The following is an 11,076-nucleotide window of genomic DNA, read 5'->3' on the forward strand; positions in this document are numbered from 1 at the left end:
CTGGTCAAAGTAGGTCTGCTGCCGATATTACATTTTGGATACTTTACAGTCTAATAAAAAAAGTTAGTGTTAGGTATAATGAACAGATGTTCCGATGCTGTTCAAAGTACATGTTATGAATGTTTTTAGTGCTTCTTACCATCAACACATAAAACGTGGATAGAGCTTTAGCCAATTTGATTTAAAAAAAAAAAGAGTCCCTGTAGCGTACAATATTTAATGCTTTTATTTTGAAGGATGAATACAGTAACCGGAAGTGTTCACATGCAGTGACCCTAATGCACCGACTTAACTTCATTGCAAATGCTAAGAGCTTTCCTCAGTGTCTGTGACAGTAAAAGAGGCAGACAAACAGCTCAGCTGGACGACACTTGCAGTCTGTTTTAGTTGCTGTATGGACTCGTGAAATCTTCATTGTCTCCGCTAACGTCGCGAGGCTGACATGGCCGCTCCCCCTCCAGCACCGGGCTTTCAAGACAAGACCAGAGTAGCCATCCTGGCGGAGCTGGATAAAGAGAAGAGGCGCCTGATGCAGAACCAGTCTATGAACAACCCCGGTGCAAACATCCCTCTGTCGTGTAGAGCCAGCCTGAAGGAGGTGAGGGACAGCGCGGAGCAGCAGCACACCGCCGCCCAGCAGAAGGCCGCCCTGCAGCATGCGCACGGCCACTCCTCCGGGTTCTTCATGACTCAGGACTCCTCGTTTGGGAACCTCATCCTCCCGGTGCTACCCAGGCTGGAGCCCGACATATCATTACTACAGACAATTACTAGACATTAACAACAACTCATTATTAAAGATTACACATTTTGACTCTCTTTTATTGCGCTCTTTGTCCAAAGGTGATAAAGGCAAAGAAAGAAAAATATCTTAGTTACAGAAAGAAACGTGAATCAATTCAGCGTTGCTCTATTGGCTGTGATGAATTAGTGGGAATTTGTATCTTCTGTGCTGCTACTAATGACAACTTTCCACTTGTTACCAGCCAAACAGAATATCAATATAAGCAGTACCCTACTGAAAACATGCAAGTTCACAACATACCAACTATTTTCAGCTGATTGTATAATGAACTTGAACTCAAATTGATGCTGCATCATCTACAAAAGCAAACTACACAATCAGAAATAAAATGTATATATTTTTTGAATGTAGTACTTTTTAATGCCCCTTATTGCTGCCACATGGGGTAAAGGTGTCAGATGATGTGGTTAAGCATGCAGCAGGAACAACTTTCGCTTACTTAAAAAGAAATAATAATAGCAGAAGAGATAAGGGACCCTGCTTTTTAGCTTTTTCCACAAGGGGTTGCCAAAATTGTCACACTGAAAGTTCCGTGCAGGAACTTTAAAGAAATGTATAGTCCCTGACTGCTTGAAAGGAACCAGCAGGAAAACAATGGGACGATTTTACTATAAAAATAAAAAATGAGCTTTCCACGAGACAGTTGTTTCTGGAAAAATCCAATTATTCTTCAAAGTCTGAGACCCAGGCAAAGCGTATGCACATTGATACAAACTTTTTAATATTTGTCAGTTGTTTGAAGAGCCTTAAAACAAAAGTAGTTTTAACATTTGAATTACTTTATACTGTGTTTAAATGTTGCATAATATATTATTATGATCAATTTAGTATTATTTTTATTTTTACCCTAAATGTGCTCTATTTGTTTTTTTATTCAGAGAATGTAGATATCATTAAACAGAACGTTCAGATTAACCCGTGGATGAACTGTACTGAATATAAACTTGCTTTTGACTGTGCCTGGAGTGCTTTATAGAGAATTATATCTGCAATTCTACCCTGTTCTCCTCATCCACATGTGGCCAATCCTGCTCTCTTCTCATGTCAGAAAGAAACAGCGCTAAAAAGTACCCTCTTGGTTTAGATAAATCATTACAATTTGCCTTCTCTGGAGTTCTTTCATTGGAAACCCCATACAAAAATGGCCCTCTGGGTGCCCCCCAATGTAAAACACGTAAAAAAAGTACTCTCTGGATGCATCTCAAATGTACAACACTTAAAAAAAGTGTCCTCTGGATGTTCTTCTTTTGAACTTATTGTAAAAAAGTACTCCTGGATACTGTACAGTCAATAAATTGTTAGGAAGTGCCCTCTGGGTTCCTCTTTGTTGGATAAAATCTATGAATTAAATGCACAAAAGTGCCCTTTGGATGCCCCTCCAGTGAATTAAATGTAAAAAAGTGCCCTCTAGTTGCCCTTATAGTAAATTATGTTGTGTTAATTATGCAATATAATCAATAATATAGAAATAGATTGTTTTGTGTTTTCTTTTTTCATAATTCAATTTGAAATTGAATTTGAAACAATTGGTCAGAAAAACATTCACCATGATGCAGGGAATTAAGTGTTTAGATGCTCAAAATGTTCTGGGTAAGGACTATAGACTGTAAGGTACGGACATGGGTACGGACCATGGGTAGGGACCCGGATATGGAATCATACGTTCTGCACTCGACTGCTTCTCCCTGAATCTTACGCGAGTCGATGGCAGAGCTGATTCTATCGCTGATGCAACACTGACAGGTCCGCCCAACCGGCTTCTCTCCCCCACGTCTCACTGTAAGAAGACAGGCTTACTGGTAAGTGGGCTGGTTTTTCCTGTAGACTGATATCACAGCCAAAAGCACTGAACATGTTGATACTAAATTTAGGGACTAAAACTCTCCTCGGAGATTTCAGCAGAGCTAGGAAACGTTAGCTGCACATGGTTTTGATGCTAGTTAGCTTAGCCTTGGCTGACTGATTCATTCATTATTAACGTGATGCAACATGTTGGTCCCCCCCGTAAGTAGCTACTAATGTGCATATTTGTGTAAACTTGTCCCCGACATATGATTTGTATGATGACATTAGCCTACATAGGACAGCACAGCACCCGATATTGAAGTGTTTAAGTACCCAGTTTGGGTTTAATGTCTACGTCACTCTTTTCAGTGTGAAACTTGAGTTGTCATACGGTTTGTTGACCGCTGTGGTTTCTCTGATGAATTCAGTATGTCTTCAGAAACTGATTTCCATTCATAGCACAGTTAAAACAGTCATCTGCTGCTTACTGCTCGTCCACTTCGGTTCATATTTGGTGACAAAGTAAACATCAGTACCCACATTATCTTTTTGTCGATGGCTGAAGGTAACATTAGACTAGATGTGATTTTATAAGCATTGAACTCTTATATACTCGAGCTAAAAAGACAAAAAAATCTACAATCAATTCATAACGATGTAAAATTTCTCTTTTCTAGTGAGGTTGCCCTGCACCATGGCAGACCAGCTGAGTCCAGATGAGAAGTTCCACCTAATTTCAAGGAACCTTCAGGTAATACACCAAAACTTACACTCTCTAAATTCCCTTTGGCAGCTGGAGCACATTAATCTCCAATCATATGTTTTGTGTGTGCTGCAGGAAGTCCTTGGAGAGGAGAAAGTGAAACAGGTTCTGAAGGAGAGAGAGCTTAAGGTGTACTGGGGCACAGCAACCACCGGAAAACCCCACGTCGCTTACTTTGTCCCCATGTCCAAGATAGCAGACTTCCTCAAGGCTGGATGTGAAGTGGGTGAATCTTACTGAGTATTTTATCTGTTGTTTAAGAGCTTGTGTTCTTTAACTCCTGATGTATTTTTTCTTCCTTAGGTCACTATACTGTTTGCAGACTTGCATGCCTACCTAGACAACATGAAAGCCCCCTGGGAGCTGCTTGAGCTCAGGGTGAAGTATTACGAGCAGGTTATCAAGGCCATGTTGGAGAGCATTGGTGTTCCTCTGGACAAGCTCAAGTTTGTCAAAGGAACTGACTACCAGCTCAGCAGGTCAGTTGTGCTGGCAGTGCTCAGATGCTGTCTTAACCTTCCATTTTCTATACATAACAGCCCATATTTGATCTAGTGTTTTCCGTATGTATCATTATTTATATCAGGGAGTATACTCTTGATGTGTACCGTCTGTCCTCCATGGTCACTGAGCATGATGCTAAAAAGGCTGGAGCTGAGGTGGTCAAACAGGTGGAGCATCCCCTGCTGAGTGGTCTGCTGTACCCCGGGCTGCAGGTAAGAAAAGTGTTCTAGAAGAAGGTGTAGAAGCTGCTTAGAAGTGGGATAAGATCTCTTGGTTGTCCTCAGATCCTCTGGGATATAACTACCTTCAGTTATTATGATCATTATTGCAAATTGTCTGCCTATAGTGATGAAAGTGCTCCATGAGAAATTAGTTTAGATACTGGAACTGTCACTGGATCCTGAGTGTAGACTCACAACTGGAACTTCTTTAGTGCCACAATCTCATCCGTCAGTCTACCTATAGTCTGCCTTCATTCTTTAAATTGAGCTCTGCAACAGCATTATGTTGTTGTCCCAGTGTTAGATAATAATAATACTAATAATACTACTACTACTAATAATAATAATGATAATAATAATAACAATAATAGTAATACATTTCATTTATAGGCACCTTTCAAACAGTAATATGTAAATGTAAACAATGGTATTGAATAACTACGGATCATATTGAGCCGTACACAATGTTAAACACGCTGAATATCAACATGTGGAGCAGGCTCAAAAATAATCTCTGTGGACATACTGTCGTATAAAGTGAAGGCTCAGGCTAAAACATGCGGATTTGCTGCAACAAGAGAACTGAACAGAAACATATTTCAGACTCACAGTGTCCAGTTTTCTGTCTACTTGTTCTTATTGAGAAAAATAAACATGTGTATGTGGTCAGCTGTCAGCCGGGAGCGCAACCGGGTCACAATCAGACCAGTGACAGAGGATGTAGCGATTACAAAGTGCCAAAAGCTGCTGAGAGGCTGAGGTTGGGCCTAGTAAAGTGTCTGACACACTAAAAGCAAAAATCACTAATGTACAAAAGAACAAGTTTAACCTTTTATTAACGAAAAAGGATAATCAACTCATGATTAAGTGCACAAACAGAATAGCGAAAATAGCGGTCAACAAAAAGTATGGAGACCCAGCTCACCCCCTCTCTCCCACTCCGAACAAAAATGAACAGAATGTCCCCGCCCCTAAGACATGACCTGTAAATGACCTAATTAACCCCCACAATAAATCATATCATAAACAAACAACAAAAAAAACACCACAAAAAATATACAAACAATACCCTACCCTAAGCCTCAAAATAAGATACAGTACTATAAACACTCAAATCCTTCATGGCTCCTACAGAGGAAAATAGCGCTAGGCGAGACCTGTCACTCAGCCACAGCCCCAAGCTGACACCTTCAGTCAGCTGACTCCCATCGAAACATCCTTTAAACTTAGAACACCTCCCTGATAGCTGAACGAATTATGAGACCACGTGATGTTTGATAAAATCGAAAACACAAAACAATAAGTTCTTAACAATCAATGTATTGATACTCGATTAATTGTTTACATCCCTTGTTTGGAGTGTTGTGGAAGCCTGAGAGGCAGGACTTGAGAACTAACACCAGGAACCTCACATTATCACTCACTCAGATGAACACACACACACACACACACACACACACACACACACACACACACACACACACACACTCACACACACACACACACACACACACACACACACACACACACACACACACACACACACACACACACACAAACACAGAGCCCTGTCCCACCCATCCTGCTGATTCTGATGTTTACAGTGACACCACCAGCAAGATCATCTGTTTCTACCTTTAGTGGTGGTTCAGCAGAGGAAAGACTTCATCGCACCATTACTCCTCTGTGCTTACACTAATGTGGATGAGGCGTAACAGTCCTGCCTTGAACACACAGTATAAGAGGGGATTGTGTTGATGTGTATTAAACATGATTTCTCTTCATCCTCAGGCTCTGGATGAGGAGTACCTCAAGGTGGATGCCCAGTTCGGAGGAGTTGATCAGAGGAAGATTTTCACTCTGGCAGAGAAGGTACCCTCTTCCTGCAGATTAGCATGTTAGCAACTCACCCTGTCTGCTCCTGTCTCTTCTCACATGACTACCGGTCTTGACAAAATAAAAGATTTGGACGTCATTGCTAAAAAATATTTCTGTGCAAGTGAGTCCATGAGGAAGTTTTCAGAGTAATATCTTTAAAATGAAGTGTAACTGTAGCCTTTCTTTCATCTCTAGTACCTCCCCTCTCTTGGCTATGCTAAACGTGCTCACCTGATGAACCCCATGGTACCTGGACTGACAGGAGCCAAGATGAGCTCATCAGAAGAAGTATGTCACAATTATATATGTATATAAAGCAATTGGATCAAGATTGGTGGCGAGGATATTCATGATCTGTCCTAACTTTGTTTGGCTGTAGGAGTCTAAGATTGATCTGCTGGACTCCAAAGAAGATGTGAAGAAGAAGCTGAAGAAGGCTTTCTGTGAGCCAGGCAACATCCAGAACAATGGGGTCCTCTCCTTTGTGAGATACGTTGTTTTCCCTCTGCGTGGAGGTAGAAAACGCTCCCCTTTAATATCCATCTGTGGTGTTGACTGTCAGTTTTCCTTCTACTTGTTTACAGAACAAAGAATCAATGAATCAATGAGAACATTGTGTTACAGAGTTCTGTGTTAAGAGGGACGCTAAGTGGGGTGGAGACAAAATCTACACAGACTTTGAAGAGGTGGAGAAGGACTTTGCTGAGGAGGTACATTATTTATTAGTATTTGGAAATGAATTTGATCTTTATGTCAAATAATCAGTCCATAATCTGATCTAACGTTGTTAACCTTTGACCCTGTTAGGTAGTCCATCCAGGAGACCTGAAGGCGTCAGTGGAAGCAGCACTAAACCAACTGCTGGAGCCAATCAGAAAGAAGTTTGAATCACCTGAACTCAAGAAACTCACCAACTCTGCCTACCCCAGCCAGTCAAAGACAAGTCAGTATCTTACCCATCATCCTCCCTGTTTCTCGCTCATCGTTCTGGTCCTTTTAACCCTTACATATCTGTGATAGTAGCTCCGTCTTAATTGGTGTGAATGTTTGTGTTTGTGTGTGACCAGAAGGAGCAGGAAAAGGTGCCAAGGCAGGAGCAGGAGGAGGAGGAGGAGGAGGAGGAGGAGGAGGAGATGATGATGAGCTAGCACCCTCCAGACTTGACATCAGGGTGGGCAAAATCGTCAGTGTGGAGAAGGTAAGACATCCAAATCAACACTTGACGCCTGAGAAGCTGGTAAAGGTAGAGATTTCATGTTGATGTGTGTCAGTCTGCTTCACAGCTCTCTGCCTCTGTGTTCAGCATCCAGATGCAGACTCGCTCTACCTGGAGAAGATCGACGTGGGAGAGCCAGAGCCAAGGACGGTAGTGAGCGGGCTGGTGGCCTACGTCTCACAGGAGGACTTACAGGACAGGATGGTGTTGTTGCTGTGCAATCTGAAACCCCAGAAGATGCGAGGGATTGAGTCTCAAGCCATGCTGCTGTGTGCCTCTATGTGAGTGTTAGATATGTCTGAGCAAAATCGAGCATTACTTTTTTTTGTGTGTTTGTGTATTTCTCATCATTTCTCTTTGGTTGGTTAGTGAGGGGGAGCCGAGGAGGGTAGAGCCTTTGGACCCTCCAGAGGGGTCGTCACCAGGAGAACAGGTTTTTGTGGAGGGATATGAGACAGGCAAACCAGACGACAGACTCAACCCAAAGAAGAAAGTTTGGGAGAAGCTACAGGTGTGTGTCACTCAGATTCCACTGTTACTGTTTTTGAACGTCTTCTATAGAAATATTTAAAGCACACATACTTACTGCTTGTATTCCTGTCCCATAGGTGGACTTGAAGGTTTCAGACGAGTGTGTGGCTCAGTGGAAAGACCAGCAGCTGATGACCAAACTAGGACAGATCACATGTAAGACACTCAAAGGAGGAAACATCAGTTAGACACATCTTTATCAAATTATCCTTTGAAGATGCCACATTTCATCCAAAATACTCTCATCAACAAATCACCATGATGACAACGTTCAAACTTCACCTGGATGTGTTCAGGGAAGAATGATGGACATGGATGCCAAAACTGCCAGACGGCTTTGGACGGCTTACAAAAATTCTCTTACCTTGCTTTGAATTTATCAGAAAAAAAGAGTCATAACAACAGTGATGTAACTTATCAACATATGACTCATGAGTTAATGCTAAAGAGACATGGTGTTGCTAAGATGACGGAGGTTAGCTTTCTTGAATGTTGCACTACTTGCTGCCCATTCCTGGAAGAATCTCAGGTGTTTGAAAGGGACTTTGTGTTTCATTAATTTTCCAGGTTTAAGTCTCTCTGTGTTCATTGCCTTAATGGTGTATGTCAGGGCAGTGACTAAGCTGCAAATCTAATGCATACGGCTGGTATTGTGTAACAGGAATCAGGTGTTTATAAAAAAAAATCTTCTTGTCATGTACTGTAAGAAATAGGAAGTTTGATCTTTGGGGAAGTGTACAGAATTCAATGTCTGGTCATAATCTGTCATAAAATCTAATAATGCATAATCTCTAAAATGAAATAAACGCTGTCTGGATTCTGTGGTCGGCAGAAAATTTGATTTATCTGTGTTGGGTTAGAAATTCTTTGTATATAGTGCAAGTGGCAACCTCTGGTCTTAGAATTGGACGCCCATGCGGAAATGCTTAAAACTGCAGTTCATTTAGCGTCTGCTTGAGGCTGGCTGCTGAAAGACCAGAAACCACATACAAACCAATTAAAAAAAGATGACCTTTGCAGCAGAAATAAACATGTTTACAGCCTGGTCCAAAAAACAGTTTAGGTCTGAGTAGCTAATTTCTCTATCGGCACACACTGTAGGGGGGTGAACTTTTTCAGAACACTGCAGATCAGAGGATAATAAAATTAAAGAGTTTTACCCATTATAGGACATGTCTGACTTGACTGACAGGCAGGAACACTGTAGCTGTTAGCATAAAGGCTAAAGAGCCGCCTCTTTCCCACTAGCTCGGATTAAGTTAGGTTGGCTGTTTTTCGAAATGGCCTGCTACATACTACCTACAAATGTAGTATGCAAAACCTACTGCATACTACATACTGCATCTGAAGGTACTACGTAGTATGACTGTTCTGTCGGATCTGTTTCGTAGAATGCTTGGTCAGGTGTCGCTAGATTTCCAGTCTTGGAAAGCGGAAGTTAACAACGGACAAGCTGATAATTTTCACAGCACCTAAAAACTGAGTGCCCACAGTTACATATAGGGAAAAAAGAAGTGTTACGTTAGCGCTGTGCATTGTGGGAAACAGTACGCAAGGGAGACTGGTCTGATTCATACTGAGAAATTTTCCCAAAACAATAAGACATCTGGGTAGTTTTGGCATACTACAGATTTTGCTGTAGTTAACATACTACATCCTGAATTTTGGCCAAATCAGTACATACTGCTAGTATAGTGGGCGGTTTCAAAAACAGCCATTGTGTTCAGCATTTCTAATATGGCATCCGCTGACACTTGGCTTCAAAACAGCGCTTCAGGAACAGATGAGTGATGTCACGGATACTATGTCCATTTTTTATACAGTCTATGGTGTAAGGTCATCACATTTCTGTCTTTGTTAGAAAAAAGAAAGCACAAAAACACATTTTTAATACACTTAGATTTTATTTATAGAAGTAATAACTGTACATAATTCTTTATAATCATCAAGATGTAGATTTTTGACCCATCATGAAGAGTCAGTAAAATTCACTCACCAATGATTTTGCTGGGGGCAAAAGCATTTTTGTGCAAAAAGTGAGAAGCTTGATTTTCCGCGAAGAAAAGTTTTAGATAGGAAGTGTTTAAAATAAACACTGATTACACACAAAGTCAACTCCAGTGTAACAAATCAAACAAGGCCAGTTTTCACACCTATAGCCCTGAACGTGTTTCTCAGAGGAAACAGATTGTTGAAAATTTCAGATATGGTAGAAGGTAAATGACAGTGCTACAAATGGAAAAAGCCACACATAAATAAATGATACTTGTGTTACTGTTATTCAAAAGATGTTTCAGAATCTGCTGACCTTTTATTTAACCCGAGAACAAGATTATGTAAAAGCATCTTGACAATTTAGGAATAACCTGATGCCTCATTTGAACCTTTACAAAAGTGCCTCTGTCCTAATAGACAATATCTCTGTTATTGTGTTGAATATGCAGCATCCCTTTTTCTCAAACACTACACCAAAGCTATCTCTCTATCAACATAGTAAAAAGCAGGATTGAAATCGAGCGTGACAATGACCTTATGGTCAGATCTTGAAGCATAAAAAGCGATAAAACGGTGATTTAAACCCCAATGAAAATTGTGCATTATATTACAACAGGGGGAAAGACCTAACAGACTGTAAATCTCTGTACAGAAATGCTTCGTGAGACAAATCCTTTCTTTTGAGCTGCATTGAGCACTGCCTACTTCGACCTCTGGGAGGCGATATTACACTAGCCAAATATTTACAGTTCAGCCATTGTACACATTTCATCCTGAGGGGCCTTGATAAGAGAACTATAGCTTAGAAAAATACTCCAGAATAAAGCTTTGATCAGAAACTCAGAGCATCACTTTGTTTTGCTTTTTTGCATAAATATGTAGGAAGGCCATTACAGGCTAAGGCTTTAGGAGAAGACTTAACACACGTGACACTCAGATCGCTGAAATACACACGTCTCTCAGCAGTGACTTCTTGCTGTGGGTCGTCCTTTACTTGCTTTCCGTCTTTGCTTGTTTCTCTGGCGAGAGCCTTCACCGATCACCTCAAAGCTCGCTTAAAACAGTGTTTCAATTGTGTCCGCTGTCACTCTTGTAGCTGGAGGGGCAAAAAGAGGAGGTTAGACGTTATGCCGACAAAATGATACTGTTACAGAAACACATGCTGCGTGTTCTGTCATGGTGACATGATCATGAGCTTTAGATTACGGCTGATAGAGAAACATGCTTGCATGTTTGACTGGAAGAAGTTGACAGCAACTCAATGCAGCTTTGTACTGACAGAAAGCTTGTGTGTGCAGTTTTCTCTTGTTGGTATGAGTGGCTAAAAAATCACTCTTCAAGGTAAAATTAATCTGCTTCTGAATGTAAGAATTTGCAT

The 11,076-nt window shown here is 41.0% G+C and overlaps 3 protein-coding genes across 6 annotated transcripts in view; 2 read left to right on the forward strand and 1 right to left on the reverse strand.

The window, feature by feature from the left end:
* The first annotated feature begins 246 nt into the window (after nucleotides 1-246).
* On the forward strand, nucleotides 247-1,151 carry LOC117827879 (SOSS complex subunit C-like). Its single transcript, XM_034704714.1, has one exon. It carries the CDS (start codon nucleotides 443-445, stop codon nucleotides 779-781), a length of 339 nt encoding a protein of 112 aa, XP_034560605.1. The 5' UTR covers nucleotides 247-442; the 3' UTR covers nucleotides 782-1,151.
* Nucleotides 1,152-2,449: 1,298 nt separating this feature from the next.
* yars1 (tyrosyl-tRNA synthetase 1) lies at nucleotides 2,450-8,544 on the forward strand. Its single transcript, XM_034704713.1, has 14 exons — nucleotides 2,450-2,604; nucleotides 3,268-3,341; nucleotides 3,429-3,575; nucleotides 3,657-3,832; nucleotides 3,940-4,069; nucleotides 5,870-5,950; nucleotides 6,152-6,244; nucleotides 6,336-6,471; nucleotides 6,581-6,666; nucleotides 6,764-6,899; nucleotides 7,024-7,154; nucleotides 7,260-7,453; nucleotides 7,542-7,683; nucleotides 7,781-8,544. Exons 2-14 carry the CDS (start codon nucleotides 3,285-3,287, stop codon nucleotides 7,889-7,891), a joined length of 1,620 nt encoding a protein of 539 aa, XP_034560604.1. The 5' UTR covers nucleotides 2,450-2,604; nucleotides 3,268-3,284; the 3' UTR covers nucleotides 7,892-8,544.
* A 1,049-nt stretch (nucleotides 8,545-9,593) lies between these two features.
* The window catches only part of kiaa1522 (KIAA1522 ortholog), a 48,446-nt gene continuing 46,963 nt past the window's right edge, over nucleotides 9,594-11,076 (reverse strand). For all 4 annotated transcript variants that reach the window (XM_034705332.1, XM_034705331.1, XM_034705333.1 and 1 more), the window contains one exon: nucleotides 9,594-10,794. In XM_034705332.1, coding sequence (XP_034561223.1) covers nucleotides 10,783-10,794 — 12 coding nt within the window. In that variant the 3' untranslated portion in view covers nucleotides 9,594-10,782. The remainder of the gene's footprint in view (nucleotides 10,795-11,076) is intronic.

The sequence above is a fragment of the Notolabrus celidotus genome, chromosome 16, assembly GCF_009762535.1.
Source record: "Notolabrus celidotus isolate fNotCel1 chromosome 16, fNotCel1.pri, whole genome shotgun sequence".
In the NCBI taxonomy this organism is placed as follows: domain Eukaryota; kingdom Metazoa; phylum Chordata; class Actinopteri; order Labriformes; family Labridae; genus Notolabrus; species Notolabrus celidotus.

Bases quoted from the DNA above. Each gene is read 5' to 3' on its own strand.
- LOC117827879 (XM_034704714.1), top strand. From the start codon at position 443: ATGGCCGCTCCCCCTCCAGCACCGGGCTTTCAAGACAAGACCAGAGTA.
- yars1 (XM_034704713.1), top strand. From the start codon at position 3,285: ATGGCAGACCAGCTGAGTCCAGATGAGAAGTTCCACCTAATTTCAAGG. The intron at 5,951-6,151 runs GTACCCTCTTCC...TTTCATCTCTAG, and splicing joins TTTTCACTCTGGCAGAGAAG to TACCTCCCCTCTCTTGGCTA. The intron at 6,667-6,763 runs GTACATTATTTA...TGACCCTGTTAG, and splicing joins AGAAGGACTTTGCTGAGGAG to GTAGTCCATCCAGGAGACCT.